The 27,477-nt window shown below is 49.2% G+C and overlaps 1 protein-coding gene across 4 annotated transcripts in view; it reads left to right on the top strand.

Moving 5' to 3' along the window:
- KDM3A (lysine demethylase 3A) overlaps nt 1–27,477 on the top strand; it is a 546,931-nt gene that overhangs the window by 437,034 nt on the left and 82,420 nt on the right. For all 4 annotated transcript variants that reach the window (XM_029592841.1, XM_029592851.1, XM_029592832.1 and 1 more), the window contains one exon: nt 2,801–2,931. In XM_029592841.1, coding sequence (XP_029448701.1) covers nt 2,801–2,931 — 131 coding nt within the window. The remainder of the gene's footprint in view (nt 1–2,800; nt 2,932–27,477) is intronic.

A 27,477-nucleotide genomic window follows, 5' to 3' on the forward strand; every position in this document is an offset into this window, starting at 1 on the left:
ACATGGCCACTCTTTTATAAAGGCTAAGTGAGCAGTTGTCAGCCTTTTACTGGAAGTGGGTCCATGTTACTTCAGATGTGTGGGTCAAGAGTTGTCAGGGATGAATACACTCTGAAGTTTTCTCTTCCTTTTTTCAGGGGCTTTATAATTTCCCGATGTTGATCCATTCATAAGGGGCAGCCATATGCATGACGTTTTGTGGCTGCTGCATATTGGGGGGGGGGGGGGGGGGGGGTTGGTCCTGTACTCTCAATGCGGTCAGTCTGCGTCCTATCAACTTTATATGACGCAATACCAAAGGAATCTATGGAAGCAGATGCAGGAACTTTCTAACTCCCTATCTCAACAGTACCAGAATGCAGCTCAGGCCATTATACATAAAGGACTTGAAGCTGGAAAGCATGAAGTCCGGGCTGCCTACGACAACTTCGAAACTTCTTCAAGGGTGGCAGCTTCAGGAATCAGTGCACATCGCTGGGCCTGGCTAAAAGCCTCTGACCTCAGGCCTGAGGTACAAGAGAAGCTGGTGGATTTGCCCTGCGTAAGTGACAACCTCTTTGGGTTGAAGGTCCAGGACGCAGTGGCCCAACTAAAAACACACAGAGACATTGTGCCAACTGTTGTCAGTTCCGCAACCTCTTCCTCATCAATGTCTCACAGTCCACCAAGGAAAGAAACCAGAAAACCTTTCTAAATGCAGAGACAATGATATCCACCGGCATCCAGGGGTAGATCTTCTCATCCACAACAAAGATCTCAGCCCACTAGGCCTCAACCGCCACCGCAGACGGGACTGGCTGCAAGTTTTTGAGGCCACCACCAGAGAGCAAGGCCATCTCCACAATCCCAAACCGAACTTGCCAGTAGGAGGTCGAGTTTCCTCCTCCTACAATCATTGGTTACAGATAACAGACCATTGGGTACTCTCAATAATATCACGAGGTTACCAATTCAATTTTCTCAACTCCAAGAGACTCTCCTCCAAAACCTTTCGCTAAATGAAAATCACATAATTAATCTACAAGCAGAATTATCCACCCTTCTGAGAGCCAGAGCTGTAGAACCGGTGCCCTGGACTCAGCAGGGCAGAGGATTCTACTCCCATTATTTCCTCATTCCAAAGAAAACCGGAGGCCTACGTCCCATCCTAGACCTCAGAAATCTCAACAAATTTCTAAAGAAAGAATAGTTCAGGATGGTTTCTCTAGGCACCATGCTTCCCCTTCTTCAAACAGGAGATTGGCTTTGTTCTCTGGATCTACAAGACGCTTACGCTCACATTCCAATATTCCCTCCTCATCGCAAGTATCTGCCCGGAATTCAAAACTCCAGGGCCGACAAACTCAGCAGGATATTTCATCCTCATGAATGTATTTAAAATGGAATGTATTGAGCTAATTACAAATTACACTAAATGACAGCTCAATACCTCAGCTGGGGACTCCCAGACAGCATGGCTAATTCAGCTGCTTATCTACATGAAAAGAGCAAGTTTGCTTATCGTAAACAGTGTTTTCCGTAGATAGCAGATGAATTAGCCATGCTGACCCACCCGCCTCCCCGAACAGTTCCAGCAACACCTGCACTTGCTTTAATACTGACTGAGGAGCCTGAGGTGAATCAGAGAGGATATAAGAGGGAGCACCCGGCTGAAAGTGTTTAATATACTTAGAGTTCCGCCGCCCAGACAGCATGGCTAATTCATCTGCTATCTACAGAAAACACCGTTTATGGGAAGCAAACTTGCTCTTCAGATAGGTTAGCCAGATAACTCAACCCCTCCTCAGGCTTCCCTTTTTTTTATCAGGCTACATTATAACCAGATAAGTGCTTATCCAGCTATAGTTTAGTGGGATAAGTGGCTGAATATGCCACATTTGCCATTTAGACGAATAGCTTGTGAATTATCTATCTAAATGGCTATCTTACTTTCTGGTCTCTTGCAATAAGATGGCACATTATGCATAAATTTTATAATATACATGTAACCAACTTCCTTTGTTAAAACATTTTTCTTTTCTTTTTTTTTTTTACAACCTTTTGCTGTTACCTTTTCTTCACTTTTTTCTAATGTTTTAATTAATTTTTTTATTTTTACCCTTCCTTTATTCTACCACCTCTTTCATGACAGCTTCTTTAGACTTGTTTGTCTCTCAGGTTTCTCTTCCTTTCTCTCTTCAGTTTTATCTTTTGAGTGCTCTCCTTCCAGCATCATCCTTTCACTTCCTTCCCTCCCACTCATGTCTTCAGTTATTTCCTTTCATATGTTTTCATGAATTTCACCTTGTATGTTTCCTCCCTCTTTCTTCATGCATTTCTGGTAGTCCCTTTCCTCCATTTCTGCTCCTTTCTTCACTCTTCTCCCACCCCAAATACTTGGTGACATGCTGCTTCGCTTACTAGCAGTGAGCTTCAGTGCTGGCAGTATTTCCTGAGCTTACAGTCTACTACAAGAACAAAGAGAACTTTCGTGCTGTATAGCTCAATATCTGCAACCTGGGATACAGGGTGCATAAGCAGTGGGATTTGTTCGGGGTTTCATATATTTAGTTATGAAGTTCAAAGGTAACATGTCCTCTTTGCTTGGAAGAGACATATGAAAACATGAAAGGATCCAGTCTCATCCTCCTCTCCATCTTTCCTTACTCCCCAAGTTGGAACCATGTACAGGAACGTAAATTGAAATTTTAGTGCATATGTCTGCTTAACTGTACATCTCAAGGGGCTCAGTTTGCCCTTTATATTAATATTTGGCATTTGTACTGTTGTCTAAATGATGTCTTGAATGATATTGTTACAGATTTGACGATTTGATGAATAATATACCCTTGCCAGAATATACCAGGAGGGATGGCAAACTAAACCTTGCCTCCAGGCTGCCAAGCTATTTTGTTCGACCAGATTTGGGCCCCAAGATGTATAATGCATATGGTAAGTGCAGTTTTCACTTCTCCTCTTTTTTTTTTTTGTGTTGGTGATTCTCATTGTTTGCACTATAGCACACTGAGCTGTCATCTAGGGCTTTTCAAGTTAGGTGTTTTGGAAAAGCATTCTTAGTAAAACAAATGGTAAATGAATCCACTAGAGAAGGAACTATACTTGACTTAGTGCTCACTAATGAAGATAATGTCTCTGATGTCCAGGTGGGCGCCCACCTCAGCACCAGTGATCAACAAACGGTATGGTTTAATATCACTAAAAAAAAATATGGAAAAGAAGCACAAAGACCCGAGTTTTACAGTTCAAAAACACGGACTTTGAAGAAATGGGGAAATACCTAGAGGAAGAACTAAAAGGCTGGGAGAATGAGAGATGTGGACCAATCTAAAAGGAGCAATTACCAAGGCAACTACTCTATATGTTAGAAATGTAAAGAAAAGCAAAAGAAAAATGAAACCTATCTGGTTCTCAAAGGAGGTGGCTGACAAAATTAAGGCTTAAAGAACAGCGTTCAAGAAATATAAAAGATCCCAAAGGGATGAGCACAAAGAACAATATTTGAGTCAACTGAGGGAGACGAAGAAATTAATAAAGTCGGCAAAAAGTCAAGCGGAAGAGAGGATTGCCAAGGAGATAAAGAATGGTAACAAAACATTTTTCAGATACATCAGTGAAAAGAGAAGTTCAAAGTGGTATACTGAAATTGAAAGGTAGAAATGATCAATGCGTGGAGAGTGACAAAGAAATGGCAGAAATATTAAACGAATACTTCAGTTCTGTGTTCACTAAAGAAGACCCTGGAGAAGGACCATCTCTACACAACAAGAAACTGGAAGGAAGTGGAATAGAAGAAAACCCTTTTACAGTAGAAAATGTATGGGAAGAGCTAAAGAATCTGAAAGTGGACAAAGCCATGGGACCTGATGGGATTCATCCAAGGATACTGATGGAGCTCAGAGATGTGCTGGCGGGTCCGCTGTGTGACCTGTTCAATAGATCCCTAGAAACAGGAGTGGTGCCGAGTGATTGGAGAAGAGTGGTGGTGGTCCTGCTTCACAAGAGTGGGAACAGAGGAGGCTGGTAACTACAGACCGGTTAGCCTCACTTCGGTGGTGGGAAAAGTAATGGAGTCACTGTTGAAAGAGAGAATAGTGAACTATCTACAGTCCGGAGAATTGCTGGACCAGAGGCAGCATGGATTCACCAGGAGAAGATCCTGTCAGACAAATCTGATTGACGTTTTTGACTGGGTAACCAAGGAATTGGATCAAGGAAGAGCGCTCGATGTCATCTACTTAGATTTCATCAAAGCCTTTGATACGGTTCCGCACAGGAGACTGGTGAATAAAACGAGAAGCTTAGGAGTGAGTGCCGAGGTGGTGACCTGGATTGCAAACTGGTTGATGGACAGAAGACAATGTGTGATGGTAAATGGAACTCTCTCTGAAGAGAGAGCGGTTTTAAGTGGTGTACCGCAATATCTTTTTGAGCGACATTGCGGATGGGATAGAAGGTAAGATTTGTCTTTTTGCGGACGACACTAAGATCTGCAACAGAGTGGACACGCCGGAAGGAGTGGAGAGAATGAGACGGGATTTAAGGAAACTGGAAGAGTGGTCGAAGATATGGCAGCTGAGATTCAATACCAAGAAGTGCAAAGTCATGCATATGGGGAGTGGAAATCCGAATGAACTGTATTCGATGGGGGGGGGAAAGGCTGATGTGCACGGAGCAGGAGAGGGACCTAGGGGTTATAGTGTCTAATGATATGAAGTCTGCGAAACAATGCGACAAGGTGATAGCAAAAGCCAGAAGAATGCTGGGCTGCATAGAGAGAGGAATATCGAGTAAGAAAAGGGAAGTGATTATCCCCTTGTACAGGTCCTTGGTGAGGCCTCACCTGGAGTACTGTGTTCAGTTCTGGAGACCGTATCTACAAAGAGACAGAGACAAGATGGAAGCGGTACAGAGAAGAGCGACCAGAAAGGTGGAGGGTCTTCATCGGATGTCATACGAAGAGAGATTGAAGAATCTAAATATGTACACCCTGGAGGAAAAGAGGAGCAGGGGTGATATGATTCAGACCTTCAGATACTTGAAAAACTTTTAACAATCCAAAGACAACGACAAACCTTTTTCGTCAGAAAAAAATCAGCAGAACCAGAGGTCACGAGCTGAGGCTCCAGGGAGGAAGACTAAGAACCAATGTCAGGAAATATTTCTTCATGGAGAGAGTGGTGGATGCCTGGAATGCCCTTCCGGAGGAAGTGGTGAAGTCCAAAACTGTGAAGGACTTCAAAGGGGGTGTGGGATAAACACTATGGATCCATCAGGTCTAGAGGAAGTGTATAAAGAGGAGGCAGCAAAACACTGCACGGAGCGGCAGTAGCCACAGAGGCATTCACGGAGTGGGATGCCAGTGGCCAGTGGTTGGTGTTCCACCTTCACGGAGCGGAAGGATGGAGGGCTGCCATCTCCAAATTAAAAAAAAAAAAAAGGGTTGGGCAAGAGTATGTAAAATTAACGAAGAGTTCATAAGCTCGATGTCATCTACTGGTTGATGGACAGAAGACAATGTGTGATGGTAAATGGAACTCTCTCTAACCGATGCATACAAAGGAACGCTAACCGATGCATACAAAGGAACGCTAACCGATGCATACAAAGGAACGCTACAGGTACCACCGCCCAAATCTACCAGACACATCACACTAAGAGATCGGGCATTCTCGACAGCCATTCCACCGTTATGGAACTCCATCCCCTCAAACCTCAGACTGGAAACATGCATCTCAACCTTCAAAAAAAGACTAAAGACATGGATATTCACACAAGCATTCCCGGACTCAAACTGATCTATTTCATCCATACCAATCCCTACCTTCACCTACACCATGATTAACCATCTCCGCTATCGACCCTAAACTTAACCTCCTCACAGCTCAACCCTCCGTTAGAGACCTCGGAGTCCTTCTTGATCCCAACCTAAGTATGAAACCTCACATCAACTCCATCCTCAAAACTGGCTTCTTCAAGCTAAATGTACTAAAGAAACTCAGACCCCTGCTCTACGCCCATGACCTCCGCACAGTGATCCAAGCTACCCTCACCTCCAAACTAGATTACTGTAATGCCCTCCTCTTAGGGCTCCCATTGTCTTCTATCAAACCCCTTCAACTTCTGCAAAATGCTACTGCAAGACTCATTACAAACACACGCAAACATGACCATATTACCCCCATCCTCAAGGATTTACATTGGCTCCCCATAATGTCCCGTATACACTACAAAACTCTGACCATAATTCACAAGTCCATTTACACCCACAACTCCAACTGGCTCGACCTCCCTTTCACTGCCCCCCTGTCCACCCGAGCCACCAGATCTACCAACAAAGGCACCCTACACGTTCAATCCTTGAAACAGGCACATCTCTCCTCCACCCGAGACCGTGCCATCTCTATTGCCGGGCCCGTTCTCTGGAATACACTACCTGTCCACATGCGACTTGAACCCTGTGCATTTAAATTCAAAAAGAAATTAAAAACTCTCCTGTTCAACCATGCTTACACAGAATAACTCCTTCCACTCCCCCTCGCAGTCCCCTTTCAGGTAACCTCCTTATTAAGGAGACTTTCATTGTAAATTGTTTTGGTTATTACCTTCTTGTTCTCCTATCCTTCCTACTGCCTTTCTCTTCTTCCCCCGCCCAGTTACATTCCCCTGTTGCAATGTATTTTCCAATCTTTCAGTTACTATGTGAACCGGTATGATGTCCCCACAAATACCGGTATATAAAAGTTTCTAAATAAATAAATAAATAAATATGTTTGAATTAATGACCTGTCCTTTCTCTTCTTCCTCTGCCAAGTTCTAATCACCCTGTTATATGTAACTGCCTTTTTCTGCACCATTGTTTTAGTTTATGTTTACGATACACCCTTGTTTTATGTGAACCAGCATGATGGGACTGCGTTCTCGAATGCCGGTATATAAAAACCCGAAATAAATAAATAAATAAATAAATAAGCTATAGGTATTACCAATTATTAGGCTTATTCAATATTTGTTGATAGATAATGTGGCTTTCAATGCATACTTCACTTTCAATACATATCCAACTTAGCTCTCTGCTTCAACAGCAGGGGAGAAGAAAAACTAGTACTTCACGCATATCCAGCATAGCTCTCTGCTTCAACGGCAGGGGGGAAGAAAAACTAATAGTTCACGCATATCCAGCACAGCTCTCTGCTTCAATGGCAGGGGGGAAGAAAAACTAATACTTCACGCATATCCAGCATAGCTCTCTGCTTCAACGGCAGGGGAGAAGTAAAACTAATACTTCACGCATATCCAGCATAGCTCTCTGCTTCAACGGCAGGGGAGAAGTAAAACTAATACTTCACGCATATCCAGCATAGCTCTCTGCTTCAACGGCAGGGGAGAAGTAAAACTAATAGTTCACGCTTATCCTGCATAGCTCTCTGCTTCAACGGCAGGGGAGAAGAAAAACAACCAATAAGGGCTGAATAACATAGTCTGGGTAAACAAATAAGTATGGTGTAGCTTGCTTATTGCGGCGGTTACTACCCCTAACTAATCAAGCTTGATATTTCACTTGAATGCAGCTCCATCACTGCTCTCTGCATTAATGGTGGGGGTGAAAGGGAAATAGAACCAAAGGTTACTAGGAGCCAAGAGAAACAGATAAGTATGAGAAAAAAAGAAGTGTGAAGCTTGCTGGGCAGACTGGATGGGCCGATTGGTCGTCTTCTGCCGTCATTTCTATGTTTCTAGTACCAAGCAGGGTTTAGAAAAATTATACTCCATTTCCCTGTACGTACCCAGATGAGTCCAGACTCCTGGGTTTTGCCTCTCTTCCAGCAGATGGAGACAAAGTTTTACTGACACTAGCATTTAACCTAGTGTGCCACCTACAGTCCCTCAGTATTTCTCTGTCTCCAGCAGATGGTAGATGAGCAAAACCTGCAGCCTGGACTTGGTTTAAAAAAAAAGGAAGGGGGAATAAAAGAAGAGTTGGTGATTCTCCCAGGACAAGCAGGATGCTAGTCCTCACAGATGGGTGATATCATTAGATGGAGCCCTGTCACGGAACACTTTTGTCAGTTTCTAGAACTTTGACTGGCACACTGAGCATGCCATTAACCCTGTGGTCACACGGGGTCCCCCGTCAGTCTTTTTTCGCGCAGCAGTTGCCTCGTGGGTCTAGGAGCTCTGAGCGATTTCTCTCTCACTTTCCTCACGAAAAATTTGAAGCTTTTCTTCACTAATTCCCCGTTACTGGGGTCCTCCATAGTCTGTAAGTTAATACCGTGTTTGCGTTCGGTTCCCAGCGGTGTACTTTTCGGTGCCCGACGGCCACCGACCGCGCGCCGCCCATCTTTTTCAATATGGTGACTGGTTTCCGCAAGTGCCCCAAGTGTTAGAGGACTATGTCCATAATGGACCCGCCCGAAGCTGGTGTGCTATGTCTCGGGGCCTCCCACAACATCCATCCAAGTTGCGCACAGATGACCCCCAAAGGCCGTCGCGCCCGACTAGAGAAGATGGAGCACTTGTTTGCCTCCAAGTGCTCGTCTCCATCGACCTCAGGTAAGGCCACGCCAAGTCAAGGGGACCCATCTGCTTCAGACCCCTCTCCATTGACGCCTCGTAAGGACAAAGGAGCGGGTGACCGTCCATCACAGACATCGACCCATTCCAAAACATCTGCCTCATCATCCTCTGCGCCGGAGAAGGATTGGGCCAAGCACCGAGGGAAACATTGCCATCGGCACCGGGAATCGCCGTCTAGTGCCGACACCGGAGTGGCATCGGCTTACACCGAGCCGCCTCCGAAGAGGGCCCAGGGAGAGGAGCCCCCATTTTCCTCTGCAACTGGGACCCCGAGGCTTTCCCTACCAGTGCCGGACACCGAGCCTCCACATAATCCTTTGGACACTCCAGTGAAGCCTACTCTGCCTCCTACCCCAGGTGTCGTGCCATTCACAACAGTCTTTTGGGAGGAATTGGACCGGATGGTCCAAGAAGCAGTGCTAAATGCTCTTAGAGGTTTCCAGTTGCCACCGCCGGAACCGGCGCCTTTGCTGGCTCCGCTCCTCGAGTGCTTAGACATCCTCATCAGTGCCTTGCCATCGATACCCACTCCATTGGATACCTTGCCACAGAGCCATCTGCCAATCCCTACCCAAATCTCGATACTAATACCAGTATCTTCAGAGGAAGAGGATGCAGGCCTATCTCTTCAAGAACCACCGGAGCCGATGCCAGGACCTTCAGGTCTCTGAATCCATTGACGCCCATCACTGGCACTGGTGCCGGCACCGCCATCTTCGATACCGGTGCCACCTATTTCAGTGCCTCACCATCCATCGGCGCCACCTTCCCGCCCTCTTGGGTTTGGTTTTCTTCCTCCATCTGGAGGTCCAGTGGGTGAAGAGCCTCCCTATGACTCATGGGATGATGCTTCATCCGAACACTCCTCACAAGCTACTGAGGAGCTTCTTTCCAAGCCTTCGCCCCCAGAAGAAAGGCACCATTCCCCTATAGAAGAGCTATCCTTAGCTAGTTTCGTTAAGGAGATGTCCGAAACTATCCCATTCCAGTTGGAAACAGAGGAGGACGCCAGGCACAAAATGTTGGAAGTCGTATAATTTGTGGATGCTCCAAAGGAAGTAATGGCAATTCCTGTGCACGTGGTTCTTTTAGATCTTACACTACCTCTGGGAGCACCTAGGAACTATGCCTCCAGTTAATAGAAAAACTGATACCACATACCTGGTACTGCAAGCCCCAGATTTTCAGAAAAGCCAATTGCCCCACCAATCTGTATGGTAGAAGCAACTCAAAAGAAAGCCAAAAGGTCCCGTCCTCACTCCTCTGCCCCACCTGGAAAGGAGCAAAAGGCGTTGGACGCCTTAGGCCACAAAGTGTTCCAAGGGTCAATGCTAATGGCTCGTATAGTGGCCTATCAGCTTTACATCACCCAATATACTAGGAATCTCTGGAAGCAAGTCCAAGAATTCTCTGGGACCCTGCCTGAACAATTCCAGGAGGGCTTGACCTCCATCCTGCAAAAAGGCTTAGAGGCTGGAAAGCATGAGGTCAGAGCAGAGTATGATGCTTTTGAAACTGCATCTAGAGTCTCAGCAGCTGGAATTAGTGCCAGGCGCTGGTGAAGGACAAATTGGCTGATCTCCCCTGCACAGTAGACAATTTGGGGACAAGATCCAAGAAGCAGTGTCGCAGCTCAAGAATCATCACAAAACCCTGTGCCAACTGTCTACTGTCACCTCAGATACCCCTATTGCAGCCCGAAGGGGCATACGAAGGGATACCAGGAAGCAATTTTATAGGCCACACAGGTATTACCCAACTGTATCCCGTGCTCGGACAGCCTGGCCTTCTCATAGAGGCCAACCTCTTCAGCACAGAACCCTTGGAATGCAGCCAGCACCCCAGACTGGACCTGCAGCAGGATTTTGACTCTTATCTAGAGAGCAGAAGTCACCCTCCCTTGTACCCCCCCCCCCAACCAGTTTACCGGTAGGAGGCCGTCTGTGCTACTTTGCCAACAAATGGCACTCAGTCTCCACCGACCGATGGGTGCTGTTTATTGTAACCCACGGTTAACATCTCAATTTCCTTACTGGGCCCCCAGATTCCCCGCCCATCCTGGCTTGGAGCCTGAGTGAACACACAGTACTCCTCAAGACAGAGCTCTCTATCCTACTGCAGTCCAGGGCCGTAGAACCGGTTCCCCAGATGAAGCGGGGAAGAGGGTTCTAGAGGGTTCTACTCGAGATATGTTCTAATCCCGAAAAAACCTGGTGGCATATGTCCTATCATGGACCTCCAAGCCTTAAACAAATTCTTCTGCAAGGAGCGGTTCAGAATGGCTTACTTGGGCACCATGCTCCCGCTTCTGCAGCAAGGAGATTGGCTCTACTTTCTAGATCTTCAGGATGCTTACGCCCATATAGCAATCTTTCCTCCTCTTCAGAAATACCTGCGATCTGTAGCGGGACGCAAACACTAAGTACAGAGTACTACTGTTCAGCCTTGCCTCAGCACCCTGAGTATTCATAAAGTGTCTGACAGTCGTGGCGGCAGAGTTGAGACGCGAAAGCATCCATGTCTACCCATATCTGGACGATTGGCTCCTCAGAAGTCCATCCAGAGAAGGGGCACTCCACTCCCTCCATCTTGCCATACAGCTGCTCCCGCCGTTGGGGTTTCTGATAAATTACCCGAAATCCCATCTGACTCCATCACGCCAGCTATCTTTCATTGGAGCAGAAACACCACCATGGCCAGGGTGTTCCTCCCCAAGGATCACACAGACACTTTCCAACATGGCCAGTGCAATCCAACGTCGTCGGACGGCCTTGCCTCTTCTGCTCATAACCTTGCTGGGACATATGGAATCCACAGTTCATGTCACCCCAATGGCTCGTCTTGCCATGAGAATGACTCAATGGACCCTAAAATCCCAGTGATCCCAAGCCACTCAACACCTCTCAGAAGTCGTCCAGATAATCAGCCAGCTTCGACAATCCCTGGCTTGGTGGGCACGGGAGTCCAGTTTACGCAAGGGGACTACCTTTCCAACCACCGGACCCTCAAATAACATTGACCACGGATGCCTCCAATCTAGGCTGGGGAACCCATGTCAGCGGACTCCAAACACAGGGAGTGTGGACCAAAGCAGAAGCAGACCACCAGATCAATTTTCTAGAACTCCAGGAGATATGCCCTCTTCGCATTCCAGGATTACCTATCCAACAAGGTAGTCTTGATTCAAACAGATAACCAGGTAGCCATGTGATATCTAAACAAACAAGGGGGCACGTGCTCTTACCTGCTCTGCCAGGAGACAGCACAGATCTGGGCCTGGGCTCTTTCACATTCCATTCTACTGCGAGCCACCTACCTGGTGGGCAAGAAGAATATGATGGCAGACAATCTCAGCCAGACTTTTCATCCCCATGAAGGGTCCCTGGATCCCTCTGTAGCGAACAGAATTTTCCATCATTGGGGTCAGCCAGACATTGACCTCTTTGTGTCCTTTCACAACTGCAAAGTGGACCAATTCTGCTCTCTGCAAAGCAGTTGCAAGACACCAGCAATGGATACCTTCGCCCACTCATGGAGTACGGGTCTGCTGTACACGTACCCTCCTATTCCACTCATCAGCAAGTCACTCGTGGAGTTACGTCAGGACACTGGAGCTCAATGATCCTCATAGCCCTGTATTGGCCGCGGCAAGTCCGGCTTCCCATTCTTCGCGACCTCTCTGTCCAGCCTCTTCGCCTGGGCATGGCACCAAAGCTCATAATGCAGAACCCAGGGCACATTATGCCATCCAAACCTCCAGTCTCTGGCTCTGACGGCCTGGATGTTGAAAGGTTGATTTTACAATCTGATGTCTCCAAGGTTCTCGTAGCTTCATGAAAGCCTTCTACTTGGGAAATCTTACCGATCAAAGTGGAAGAGATTCTCCTTGTGGTGCATGCAAAAAGGTCTAGATCCCTTCTCCTGCTCCATGGCGAGGCTCCTGGACTACCTCTGGCACCTCTCGGAATCTGGTCTCCAGACTTCCTCCATCCTGGTACACCTAAGTGCCGTAGCTGCTTACCATAAGGGGATAGGGGATGCCCCAATTTCGGTGCAACCCCTTGGAGGATGCTTTATGAGAGACTTACTACCACGGAAGCCTCCACTACGTCCCCCAGTTGCAGCCTGGGACCTCAATGTTGTCCTAGCATGGCTCATGCGACCCCTGTTTGAGCACCTTCATTCCTGCGAGTTGCGACATCTCACTTGGAAAGTTATTTTCCTAGTAACGATAACATCTGCTTGCAGAGTCAGTGAGCTACAGGCACTAGTAACCTACCTGCCTTATACCAGATTTAGAACATAAGAACATGCCATACTGGGTCAGACCAAGGATCCATCAAGCCCAGCATCCTGTTTCCAACAATGGCCAATCCAGGCCATAAGAACCTGGCAAGTACCCAAAAACTAAGTCCATTCCATGTTATCGTCGCTAGTAATAGCAGTGGCTATTTTCTAATTCAACTTAATAGCAGGTAATGGGCCTCTCCTCCAAGAACCCATCCAATCCTCCTCCAAACACAGCTATACCAACTGCACTAACCACATCCTCTGGCAACAAATTCCAGAGTTCAACTGTGCGTTGAGTAAAAAAGAACTTTCTCCGATTAGTTTTAAATGTGCCACATGCTAACTTCATGGAGTGCCCCCTAGTCTTTCTGTTATCCGAAAGAGTAAATAACTGATTCACATCTACCCATTCTAGACCAGGTAGTACTCTGTATTCATCCTAAATTCTTGCCAAAGGTAGTGACTGATTTTCACTTGAATCAGTCCAAGTACTGCCCACCTTTTTTCCGAGCCCTCACTCACACTCTGCACACCTTGGACTGTAAACGTGCGCTCATCTTTTATTTAGACCGCACTGCAGCCCATAGACAGTCCTCCCAACTCTTTGTCTCCTTTTACAAAAATAAACTCGGAGTTGCGGTGGGCAAGCAGACCCTGTCCACCTGGTTGGTGGACTGTATTGCGTTTGCTACCAGCAACCAGGCCTTCCGCTAGAGGGACGTGTGAAAGCACATTCAGTCAGGGCCATGGCAACGTCAGCACACTTCCGTTCAGTATCCATTGCTGACATCTGCAAGGCTGCAACTTGGAGCTCTTTCCATACCTTCGCAGCTCATTACTGTCTGGGCAAAGCTGGCAGGCAGGACAGCATTTTTGGCCAGTCTGTACTGCGTAATTTGTTTCCAGTTTAGGAACCCAACTCTTCCTACCTACAGCCCACTGTGAATTTCAGGCTGCCCTTCATTACCAACAGCAACCCTGTTGTGTCTGTTGCACATTTTTGGGTGCTGGTTGTTCCATTATGTTCTCAGGCAACCTGTAGCTCGCTATTCACCCATCTGTGAGGACTACCATCCTGCTTGTCCTGGGAGAAAGAGTTCCTTACCTGTAACAGGTGTTCTCCCAGGTCAGCATGATGTTAGTCCTCATGAAACCCGCCCGCCATCCCGCAGAGTTGGGTTCGCCTACAGTTTATTATTTTATTTTTCGCTTGTACTTTCTGCTTTGGGGGACCCCGTGTGGCCACAGGGTTAGTGGCATGCTCGGTATGCTCAGTGTGCCAAAGTTCTAGAAACCTTGACAAAAGTGTTCCGTGACAGGGCTCCATCTAATGATATCACCCATCTGTGAGGACTAACATCCTGCTGTCCTGGGAGAACACCTATTACAGGTAAGCAACTCTGGTTTCCTCCCATGAGGTTGGCAGAGCCAGTTGGGGCTATCCCTCCTGGTCTTGAGGTGGGACGAGCAGGGGGTTGGGGACCCTTAGTTTGCTCGGTCCCTAGTTGCCAGGGGGTTGAAAGCTGGTGGTTCCAGCTCCATCCTCCCCAGGAGGATCGAAGGAGCCTGCTGCCAGACTTCAGCACAGGGACTTGTGCTTTTTGTTTCTTGGCTGATTTGATTAAAGTTTAAAAAAAAAAAAATTTTCCTAGCGTCTAGCAGATGGACTCAGGACCAATGGGTTTAGTGTACTCCTGATAGCAATTGGAGACAGATCAGATTTCAATCTGATGTCAGCCCTAGTACATATACCCGTGCAGCTCTTCAGTATTTTCCGTCTCCATAGCAGTTAGGGGCTACCTGCACGCTCTCACAGCATTAGAGTAAATTTAAAGGAGAAAAACCCGAAACAAGAAATCTTATCTCTACAGACGAGCCCCGCTCTCCTGTAGTGACATCCTCGGGTCCCTCCGCCAGTTGAGAATTCCCGAGGTGATTTCCGTGGTCCTTCAGAGGTAAGCCTCGGTCCAGCGGCCGACCTTCGGGGACCTAGCCCCCGATCTCAGGTGCAGCTGAAAGGCAGCGGGTGCAACCTCGAACGCAGCGGTGAAGGTATTTGCCCTCTCCCTCCGCAGCCGAAGACCGCCCGGAACGAAACCGGGAAGCGCCAAAGACAAGGTAAGGTAGAAATCTTCTTTAAAGACTCCGGTCTCCGAAGCTCGAGGAGTCGCACAGGTTGCCGGCCGGGACCAGTGCCACCGGGTTGATCCACCCTAGCAGGGCTAGGCCCCGGTTAGATCCAAGGGCCCTCCGAGGTGGTGGCCATATTGTCCGCGTTGTCGCCGTCGCCATATTTGCCCTGTTCGCCACCCTGTCCGCCGCTTCGGCCCGTGCACACACAGGCGAGCAGTGCGCACAAAATCCTTGTGCACACAACATCGCGCGCACAAGTTAAGCGCATAGCCACGCGCTCACGGTGCTGGGCGCACAATTTCGACCCGTGCGCACATCTCGTGGCACGCGCGCATTAAAACTACACGTGCATCTTCGGCACGCAACTGTATTATACGCACACAAACCATGTCCCTACCTGAAAGTAAGCTCAAGGCTAAGGGACTTTGCTCAGCATGCCACATTAGGGCTGCACAGCATGAGGTGGCCACAGCCCTGTGCATACAGTGCGAAGAGGTCCTAGGGGATCCAACTCATGGCCCTCCCCAGCCGGTATCAGACCCTATCCTATCCAGCGGTAAACCGGACCTAGCATCACACAGTGGGACTCCCCCTCAATCGGGGCTCCCCAGGGACACGACGCCCCCTAGTCTAGACCCAGCTTCTATCTCCTGGGTGGAATTCTTCAAAGGTCTGCATACATTCGTACACATGCAGCAGGGGCCTCCTACAATACGGTCACAGGCACCTCTAGTTGTGATGCTAGGTCCGGTTTACCGTTGGTTAGGATAGGGTCCGGTACCGGCTGGGGAGGGCCATGAGTTGGATCCCCTAGGGCCTCTTCGCACTGTATGCACAGGGCTGTGGCCTCCTCATGCTGTGCAGCCCTAATGTGGCATGCTGAGCAAAGACCCTGAGCCTTGAGCTTACTTTCAGGTAGGGACATGGTTTGTGTGCGTATAATACAGTTGCGCGCCGAACGTTCACCAAGGTCATAGTGGTGGTGGCGGCAACACTAAGGAAGGAAGGCATCCTCGTACACCCTTACCTAGACGATTGACTGTTCAGAGTGAAATCCCCAGGAGGAAAGCCACCAGGCAACCAACAGAGTCAAAACTCTATTGGAGAGCCTCGGATGGGTGGTCAACACAAACAAGAGCTGTTTGCAACCCTCACAGTCTCTAGAATACTTAGGAGTCCGATTCAACACCAAAGAAGACAGGGTCATCCTGATACCGACAAAGAGATCAAAACTGATGAACCAGTTACAAACCCTGCTGAGCGAACCTCGCCCCCCAGCATGGGATTACCTACAAGGCCTCGGTCTCATGGCATCCACGCTGGAAGTAGTGCCATGGGCACGAGTTCACATGAGACCCCTACAGCGCTCACTTCTATCACGATGGAATCCACTGTCCCAGAACTACACTGTTCGTCTACAGCTCCCGGGCAGAGTTCGGACCCAACTACAATGGTGGCTACAAAACGGCCACCTGAGCCAGGGAGCAAGGTTATCCTCCCCTACCTGGATCCTGCTCACCACGGACGCCAGCCTACGAGGATGGAGCGCACACTGCGAAGAGCTAACCGCCCAAAGGCAGTGGAATGCAGAAGTCGGGATGGAACATCAATCGCCTAGAAGCCCGGGCAGTCAGACTGGCCTGCCTGCGGTTCGGTCACAGGCTCCAGGACAAAGCGGTCAGAGTAATGTCGGACAACGCCACAACAGTGGCCTGCATCAACCATCAGGGAGGAACCAGAAGCCAACAGGTGCCTCTGGAAATAGACCCCCTAATGTCGTGGGCGGAAGTGAATCTCCAGGAGATCTCGGCCATCCACATCGCCGGGAAAGACAACATCACAGCGGATTACCTCAGCAGAGAAAGTCTAGACCCAGGAGAATGGAAGCTGTCTACCACAGCGCTCCAACTGATAGTGAACCGTTGGGAACACCAACCATGGACCTTCTGGCAAACCGGTCCAATGCCCAAGTGCCCAGTTACTTCAGCCGCAGGCAGGAACCTCAATCCCAGGGGATCGATACCCTGGTACAGACCTGGCCACAGGAGACTCTGTTATACGCGTTCCCGCCTTGGCCCCTATTAGGCGCAATCATTCACAAGATAGAACTACACAGGGGACCAATACTTCTTGTGGCCCCAGACTGGCCAAGAAGACCGTGGTACGCAGACATGCGAAGACTACTGACAGGGACCCCCCTGCTACTACTTCCACACAGAGACCTGCTCCAACAAAAGCCGATCCTCCACAAGGATCCAGCTCAATTCTCTCTTACGGTCTGGCCATTGAGAGGGCTCACCTGAGAGAGCGGATACTCGGGGGCAGTAATTGACACCCTGCTCCGAGCACCAAGTTCTCCACATCTCTAACATACATAAGAATTTGGAGAGTATTCGAAGCCTGGTGCGAGGACCATGACATCATACCATGCTCAGTCAAAATTCCTGCGGTCTTGGAATTCCTACAGAACGGCCTACAGAAGCGATTATCTCTCAACTCCATCAAGGTACAGGTGGCCGCATTGTCATGCTACGGAACCGAGAGCGACAGCATAGCCTTTCACCCGGATGTTTCATGCTTCCTGAAAGGAGTTAAGCACATCAGACCACCCCTAAAGTGGCCGGTACTGCTTTGGAACCTCAACCTGGTCCTGGATTTCTTAGCAGGAGCCTCCTTCAGATCTCTCCTTGGCCTGTCTCTCAGACTATTAACACTGAAAACAGCCTTCCTGCTGGCAGTTTGCTCAGCCCGTCGTTTATCCGAGCTACAAGCACTGTCCTGTCGTGAGCCGTTTCTCAGGCTCACCCCAGGAACCATCCAGTTACGCACGGTTCCCTCGTTCCTCCCCAAAGTGGTGTCTCACTTCCATCTTAACCAAACCATCTCGCTATCATCGCCAGATGAACATAAGAATTCGGAAGAGGCCAGAAGTCTGCACCACCTCAACGTCGGCAGACTCCTATCCAGATACCTGGAAATGTCGTCCTTCACAGCGGGAAGAAGCAAGGGGAGAAGCAGCCTCACGAGCAACCATAGCCCGCTAGATCAAAGACATCAAGGTGGCCTACATAGAAGCAGGCAAGCCGCCGCCTCTACAAGTCAAGGCCCATTCTACTACAGCCCAGGCAGTGTCCTGGGCAGAAACCAAGATGCTGTCACCCGCCGTGATCTGCAGGCGGCGACATAGTCCTCCATCCACACCTTTTCCAGGTTTTACCGCCTGGATGTTCAGGCTCAGGAGGACACAGTATTCGCAAGGGCAGTACTAAGTGGGTCACTGGCAGCCTCCCACCCGGTTCGGGAGTAGCTTTTATACATCCCATTGGTCCTGAGTCCATCTGCTACACGCTAGGAAATTGAGAAATTACTTACCTGATAATTTCGTTTTCCTTAGTGTAGACAGATGGACTCAGCATCCCACCGACAGCTGCTGTTACTCATGGAATCCTCGGGGCACACCCCCCGGGAGCGAATGATTCAAGGGTGTAAGCCATGCTTTCCTTCATCTAGGACACCCAGGTGTCGACGTTTCCCGGTTGAGGGCAGTGGCGGTCTCCAGCTATAGCCAATCCAACCGGTTCAAATTAATCAAGTTATTCAAGTTAGTCAGTCACAAATATATCCACAATGCTTTTCGAGGAGAATACTGAAGAGCTGCACTTCCTGCAGGGGTATATGTACTAGGGCTGACGTCAGATTGAAATCTGATCCATCTCCAACTGCTATCAGGAGTACACTATACCCATTGGTCCTGAGTCCATCTGTCTACACTAAGGAAAACGAAATTATCAGGTAAGCAATTTCTCCATTTCATATTCTCCTTTTCAGCAGCAATGGGCATATTGCTCCAAGCAGGGCTCACTGTTTTTCAGACTCAACCCCGAGCTCTGTTTTTCTTCTGGCATTGGTCTCCTGCAGGCATCAGATTTTGAGAGCGTGCCGCACGGTACAAAGTGTGCAGGCTGTGGTGATTCACGCACGAGGCTTGTGTGAAATGGCCGCTGTCTCCTGGAGGGAGAGGATAGTCCGGGCTTGTCAGCGGGGCGGGGGGGGGGGGGAGGGTCCGAGCGATAGCATGAGTCTGGAGGACTTGTGGAGGCACTGCAGGAAGCCCCAGACCCGTTTCCCAACAGTGCGGGAATGGTGGCTATCTTGTCCATTTGTGGGCCGGCAGGCTGCGGCAATGGAAGCTGCAGAGGGGGATTTCCCCAGCCGGTTTAAGCCCCATGCAGGCCTGGGGTGCTAGGTGGGGGTGGCAGAAGACCTCTTAGGGAAGAACTCAGATAGTTCTGCCTCCTTTTGCGATGGATTTTGGGCTTTTGATGGTCAAGGTGTATCAGGCCTGGAGATCGGCGGGGCGGAGAGGGTACAAGCATGATGCTTCTTCTGGATCTCGGCCAGTAAGAGATCCATAACTGCAGGGAGGCTGGGGGCAACCAATTTTTGGCGGACCCTTGGGGAGCCCGCGCCATGTGCCCTGAGGGACAATTTTTCAGAGGATTCTGATCTTGGTGTTCCGGCTGGTTCTGGTCCTCATCAGACTGATTCTTCCCGGGGGGGAGGGCAGGATTCCGAAGAGAGGACAGGGGGAAGGCCCGCTGGCGGACTGAGATAAGCCAAAGGTGGTGCGTCTGTTCCCAAGGTAGGAGCTAGGAATAAAGCTTCCAGAGGAGGTGTCCGATCTGGAGGATGTGGACCCCGGTCATGGCCAGCTTCCGAGGTCTAGCAAAGGCTTTTCCATTTCATAAGTCCATCAAGCAGTTGGTGGTCACGGAGTGAGATACTCCGGAGACCGGCCTGAAGGTAGGCCAGGCAATGGATGTTATACCCTCTGCCTAAGGACACCCTGGAGCTCTCGCAGGTTCCGAAGGTGTATGCTGCTGTCTGCTGTTACAAAGAAGACAGCGATTCTGATAGCCGGTGCGGCTGCTATGAAGAATCTTCAGGACAGGAAGCTTGAGTTCCACTTGAAGACGTTTTGAGGTGTCATCACTCAGTATTTGGGCTGCGGTGTGCAGCAGCTTCAAGCGGGGCTGCATTGGGTGCAACAGCTGCAGTCCAGTAGGTCCATGTCCTCTCAGGAGGCAAAGCAGGCTGAGCAGCTGGATGCTGTGGTAGCCTATGGAGCAGATGCACTGTATGACCGTATCAGGACATCCTCTAGGAACATGTCAGCAGTCTCGGCAAGGAGACTTCTATAGTTGAGGAACTGGTCAGTTGATGTCTCTGCCAAGTCTCAATTGGGGGCACTACCTTTTAAGAGGAAGCTGCTTTTCGGAGAAGTTTTGGAAGAGCTGATAAAGCATCTCAGGGACAATAAGGTTCACAAGTTGCCTGAGGATAAGCCTAGAAGGGCAAGGAATTCCTCTTATGGGCATGTTTACTTCAGAGGGAACAGGTGTTTTCATCAGGGCAGGTCCTTGGCAAGTGCTCAGAGACGAGCCAGGGTGCCTCTGGAGCCAAGTCAGCACAATAAAGCGAGACTGGTCCACTCCTCCGTCCCACTTATGTGGGGTCATTTGGCCCAGTTTTACAAGGAGTGGCCCGCAATGACTTTGGACCAGTGGGTCTTAAGCATGATAAAACAAGGTTATGCTTTAGAATTTGCTCAACTGCTTCGAGATCTGTTCAAGGTGTATCCCCTTCCGCTTCTGCGGAAAAAACGAGTCATTCAGCAGACTCTACACCGGCTGCGGAGCCCGGGAGCCATTGTCCCGGTGCCCGTGGAGGTGCGCAGGAAGGACCATTGCTCCATTTACTTCGTGGTTCCAAAGAAAGAAGGGGTTTTTCATCCGATTCTGGATTTAAAGAAGGTGAACGTGGCCTTCAATGTCCCCCGTTTTCTCATAGAAACTCTCTGCTCTGTCATTGAGGCGGCTTGCAATGGGGAGTTCTTGGTGTCCTTGAATCTGACCGGGCCTATTTGCACATAGGCATTCAGCCTGATCATCAGAGGTTTTTGAGGTTCAACATCCTCTGCATGCTTTTTCAATTTTGTGCCCTGCTGTTCGGGGTGGCGACAGCCCCAAGAACTTTCACCAAGGTGATGGTGGTGCTGGTAGCAGCCCTCAGGAAGGAGGGAGTGCTGGTACATCCATATCTAGACGGGCTTATTCAGACAAAATCGGAGACTCTATGCAGGCAGTGGATCTGGTGCTGCAGTGATTGCAGTCTCTTAGCTGGGTAGTGAATTGGACCAAGAATCATCTCGTCACGTCTCAGGAGTTGGAATTCCTGGGAACGCACTTCAATACCAAACTGGGGAAGGTTTTCCTGAAGGAGTAGTGAATAGTCAAGGTGCAGACGCAGGTTTGCTGGTTGTTGGAGAGGCTGGTGCCCAGGGTCTGGGATTACCTTCAGGTTCTTGACTCCATGGCATCTACATTGAAGCTCGTGCCTTGGACATTTGTGCATATGAGGCCTCTGCAGGCGGTGTGGCTCTCCTGGTGGGATCTGTTATCAGAGCAGTTTCAGCTTCATGTGCAACTTACGAATTTAACTAGATCCAGTTTCTCATAGTGGCTTGATCGGGACCATTTGTCTCGAGGGTTGAACTTGGGAGATCCTGGAGTGGACTGTGGTCATCACCGACGCCAGTCTCTCTGGTTGGGGAGCTGTCTTCAAGATTGGTCGGTGCAGGGCCAATGGACAGCAGGAGAGGTGGCTTCAGTTGCTCAGGAGCTGAACCACTGGACAGAGCAGCATCTGATCTGACATTGATAGTGGTTTCGCACATAGCCGGGACAGACAGTGTGCAGGCGGATTTCCTCAGTCGTTGGCAGTTGGATCCGGGGGAGTGGGAGCTGTTGGAGGAAGGCAGTGGCTTTCATCAGTGCCAGGTGGGCAAGCCTTGCTTAGACTTAATGGTGACACAGCAAAATGTAAAGGCAGCCCGCTTCTTCATATAAAAACATAGAAATGATGCAGAAAAAGACCAAAGGGCCCATCCAGTCTGCCCAGCAAGCTCCCTCACTTATTTTCCCATACTTACCTGTTTCACCGACCACCCAGTTCAGGGCCCTTGCTGGTAACTGATTTGAATTTCCTGCCACCCCCTGCCGTTGATACAGAGAGTAATGTTGGAGTTGCATCAAAGGTAAATCATAAGGCTTAATGGTTAAGGGTAGTAACCGCCACATCAAGCAAGTTACCCCGATGCTTGTTTACCCAGACTGTACAGATCAATGCCTTGTTGGATGTTGTCTGAATGTAAATCCTTTTTTCCACATTTCCCCCTGCCGTTGAAGCAGAGAGCAACGCTGTATATGCATTCAAAGTGAAGTATCAGGCTTAATTGGTTTAGGGTAGTAACCATCGCAATAAGCAAGCTACCCCCAAGCTTATTTGTTTACCCAGACTGTGTAGTTCAGTCCTTGTTGGTTGTTGTCTGAATACAAATCCTCTTTTCCACATTTTCCCTTGCCGTTGAAGCATAGAGCAATGTTGGAGTTGCATTAACCTTGTGAATGCTTATTGAGTAAGGGCAGTAATCACCAGGTAGTAGCCATCACCATTCCAGCAAGCCACCCTTGGCTCTTCTCTTCATTTCCATCCTCTAGTCTTTACGGATCCACAGTGTTTTTCCCATGCCCCTTTGAATTCCTTCACAGTTTTAGTCTTCACCACTTCCTCCAGAAGGGCATTCCAGGCATCCACCAACCCTCTCTGTGAAGAAATACTTCCTGACATTGGTTCTAAGTCTTCCTTCCTGGAGTTTCAAAGCGTGACCCCTAGTTCTACTAATTTTTTTCCAACGGAAAAGGTTTGTTGTTGACCATGGATCATTAAAACCTTTCAAGTATCTGAAAGTCTGTATCATCACCCCTGCTCCTCCTCTCCTCCAGGGTATCTATATTTAGGTTCTTCAATCTCTCCTCATAAATCATTTTATGTAGACTCTCCACCTTTTTGGTCGTTCTTCTCTGGACCGCCTCCATCTTGTCTCTGTCCCTTTGGAGATACAGTCTCCAGAACTGAACACAGTACTCCAGGTGAGGCTTCACCAAGGCCCTGTACAAGGGGATCATCACTTTCTTTCTCTTACTAGATATTCCTCTCTCTATGCAGTCCAGCATTCTTCTGGCTTTAGCTATCGCCTTGTCACATTGTTTCGTCGACTTCAGATTGTTAGACAAGATCACCCCAAGGTCTCTCTCCTGCTCTGTGCACATCAGCCCTTCACCCCCCATCAAATACAGTTCTTTTGCATTTCCACACCCCATATGCATGATTCTGCACTTCTTGGCATTGAATCTCAGCTGCCATATCTTCAACCACTCTTCCAGCTTCTTTAAATCCTGTCTCATTCTCTCCACTCTTTCTGGCGTGTCCACTCTATTGCAGATCTTGGTATCATCGACAACAAGACAAACCTTACCTTGCATCTCGTCCGTGATGTCACTCACAAAGATATTGAACAGGACCGGTCCTAACACTGATCCCTGCAGCACTCCGCTTAACACCGCTCTCTCTTCAGAGTAAGTTCCATTTACCATCACACATTGTCTTCTGTCTGTCAACCAGTTTGAAATCCAGGCCACCACCTTGGCACTCACTCCTAAGCGTCTCATTTTTTCTCACAGGACAAGCAGGATGGTTGTCCTCACAAATGGGTGACCTCGAGGATGGAGCCCAACCACGGAAAACTTCTGTCAAAGTTTCAGGAACTTTGACTGGCCCCTACTGGGCATGCCCAGCACGGCACTAACCCTGCAGCCAGCAGGGTTCTCCCTTCAGTCTTCTTTTTTCCGCGCAGCAGTAGCCACGCGGTCAAAGAGCTCTAAACCACGTTCCTGACAGGAATTCTTCAATTAAAAATTTCTGAAGAAAATTTGCCCCTCAGGGGTCTCCCTTCTTCGAATTTTTTCATCCGCGGAACTTTGGTAAGTTTTTGCCGTCGTTTGGTCGACTACCGTCGAGTTTGGCCCTTGAGGCCCGTTGGCAGTCGACAGTCCCGCGGCTAAATTTTTGGCCTATGGCCATGGCGTCGGGGTTCCGTCGATGTCCGGACTGTACCCGAACTATGTCAATCACAGACCCACGTAGTCTGTGTTTTGTGCTTAGGAAGCGAGCATGATGTCCTGACTTGCACCAAATGTGCCCTAATGACACCAAAAGGTCGAAAAGCCAGAATGGAAAAGATGGGACTCCTCTTCCATGCTCGGACCCCAACGCCATCGATTGCATCGACATCATCGGAACCGGCACCGTCGAAGTCTCATCGCCATCGACAGCCCTCCGGTGACCGTCCGCCATCGACGACTTCACTGCCATCGACTCCTGTCCCTTCCCCTGATCATCGAGGGGATCGGAAGGAGAAACCTTGCCATCGACGTCATAAGTCTCGGCCCATCGAGGAATCGATGTCATCGACTTCCGTACAGTCCGAGCCTCCGCCAAAGAAGTCTCGACCAGAAGTGGCACCATCCACTACTGTCTCGCAGACACCGAGGCAACCCTCACCCCTCCGGGGTTTGGGAGCCGCGATTCCACCGGTGACGGAGGTCCCTCCGGCTCAGCCTCAGCCTTCCTCTCCCGTCGAGCCGGGTCTTGTTACCCCAGGTCTCCGGGCAGAACTGGACCGGCTGGTCCAGGAGGCCATCGACAAGGCGATACTACGGTTCCAGACTCCTCCGACACCGAGAGTGGAACCGGTCACCGATCCAATTCCAGCAGCACTGGCACCGCTGCTTGCCCGGATGGAAGCGCTCATGAATGCCCTTCCACCGGCAATACCCGGATCACCGACAGCATTCTCATCAGATGGAGAAACACCGTATTGAATTCCCCCTTCGGGAATAGTTCCATCGGTGCCTTGTCGTCCCTCGCCACGATACATTCCTCGGGGGCGATACGCACATCAGCTCCACCGAGGATTCCGACGCCGACAACGATTCCTTCGATACCGGCATCGATACCGATACCGCCATCAATTCCACTGAGGACATTCTCGATGCCCCCGGTGATTCCTTCGAGTTTCTCGGAGCCTCAACCGGGGCCTTCAGGTATTCAGCCCGCTCATGGTCCTAAGGGTCAGCAACCTGATCCTTATGACACTTGGGGTGATGATACCTCGACTGACACCGATGATTTGCCTTCACCACCCTCTCCTCCGGAGAGTAGAAAGCGTTCTCCCCCTGAGGACCTCTCTTTCATAAGCTTTGTGAAGGACATGTTGGAGTTGGTCCCTTTCCAGCTTCAATCTGAACAAGATGACAGGCACCAGATGATGGAATTGCTCCAATTCCTGGATGCCCCTAAGGTCATCACCTCTATTCCAATTCATCAGGTTTTTCTAGACCTTCTCAAAAAGAATTGGGAATCTCCTGGATCTGTTGCTCCGGTAAATAAAAAAAGCTGACTCTACCTACCTGGTGCAGTCAGCACCTGGCTTTCAGAAACCACAATTGGACCATCATTCTGTTGTGGTAGAATCAGCTCAAAAGAGAGCTAAACGAGTAAAGCCACATTCTTCCATACCTCCTACTAAGGAAAACAAATTCCTAGATAGTATAGGTAGGAAGGTATACCAGGGAGCCATGCTGATTTCTAGAATAGCTTCTTATCAGCTGTATATGACTCAATATAATAGTCATCCTTAAACAAATGCAGGAGTTCTCAGATGCCTTACCAGAACAGTTCCAGCCACAGCTTCAATCCCTACTAAATAAAGGATTTGAAGCTGGGAAGCATGAAATAAGAACAGCTTATGACATATTTGATGCTTCCACTAGACTTTCTGCTACGGCTATCTCTGCTAGACGCTGGGCTTGGCTCAAGTCATCTGACCTTCGCCCGGAGGTTCAGGACAGGCTCTCTGACTTGCCTTGTCTAGGGGATAACTTGTTTGGTGAGCAAATTCAACAAATTGTTGCTGAACAAAGGATCATCATGAGACACTTAAACAGCTCTCATCCATTCCTCCTGACTTGCCTTCTAAACAGCCGTTTAGAAAAGACTCCAAAAAGTCTTTCTTCCGGTCACGGAAGTACTATCCCCCACTAACCAAGGCTAGGCCTGCAAGGTCTTACCATAAAACTCAACCTCGCCAGTCTCGTAAACAAAAGCCCGCACCAACTCCACAACCTGGCCCTGCGGCGGGTTTTTGACTCTCATTTAGAGAGCACTTGCCAAACCCCTCTTCCAGCCATACCAGTAGGAGGTCGGCTGTGCCACTTTCTAGAAAAGTGGCGTCATATCACAACAGATCAGTGGGTAATAGCGATAATTGCACAGGGTTTCCATCTCAACTTCATGACTCTACCTCCCGACTCCCCACCCCTGCAGGCGTGGAGACTCACCAATCACTCTGTTCTTTTAGAGCAGGAAGTTTCTCTTCTCCTACAGTCAAACGCTATAGAACCCGTTCCTCCCTTACAAAAGGACTAGGGTTCTACTCCAGGTACTTCCTGATCCCAAAAAAGTCAGGGGGACTTCGTCCCATCTTGGACCTACGGGCCTTCAACAAGTACCTTTACAAGGAGAAGTTCAAGATGGTAACCCTGGGCTCGCTTCTTCCTCTGCTGCAAAGAGGGGATTGGCTCTGCTCTCTAGACCTCAAAGACGCATATACCCACATTGCGATCACGCAATCTCATCGCAAATATCTGCGTTTTCTAGTAGGCCGCAATCACTACCAATATCGAGTGCTACCTTTCAGCCTGGCATCCGCACCACGAGTTTTTTACCAAATGCCTCGTGGTAGTGGCAGCCTTTCTGAGGAAGGCAGGTGTCCACGTCTACCCCTACCTGGACGATTGGTTAATCAGGGCCCCAACCCAGCAGATAGCTCGGTCCTCCCTGACCCTAACAATTCAAACTCTGCTTTCTCTAGGGTTTCTTGTCAATTACGACAAATCCTACTTAGTCCCATCACAGACCTTATCCTTCATTGGGGCGGACTTGGACACCTTACAAGTAAAAGCCTTCCTTCCTCATCCATGGGTTCAACTCTTGTGTCCCTAGCTCGCCAGCTGCAGTCTCAACCCACAGCTACAGCTCGCCAATTCCTCATTCTACTGGGACACATGGCCTCCTCAGTTTATGTGACTCCCATGGCCCGTCTGGCCATGAGAATCACGCAATGGACTCTGAGACTGCAATGGACACAAGCTGTTCAGCCTCTGTCCTCCATTGTTTGCATCACCGATGCACTCAGTCTGTCTCTTGCCTGGTGGACAAATCAATCCAACCTCCTACAGGGCTTGCCTTTTCTTCCACCAGATCCCCAAGTAATCCTCACCACCGACGCTTCCAACATCGGTTGGGGAGCCCATGTAAACAATTTACAAACTCAAGGGTTCTGGTCACCAGAGGAAGCCAAACACCAGATAAATTTCCTGGAACTGAGAGCAATCCGATATGCTCTCAGGACCTTTCAAGATTGCCTATCAAACCACACAATCTTATTTCAGACGGACAACCAGGTGGCCATGTGGTACATAAACAAGCAGGGAGGCACAGGCTCCTTCCTTCTGT

Source organism: Rhinatrema bivittatum, chromosome 1 (assembly GCF_901001135.1).
Source record: "Rhinatrema bivittatum chromosome 1, aRhiBiv1.1, whole genome shotgun sequence".
Lineage (NCBI taxonomy): Eukaryota > Metazoa > Chordata > Amphibia > Gymnophiona > Rhinatrematidae > Rhinatrema > Rhinatrema bivittatum.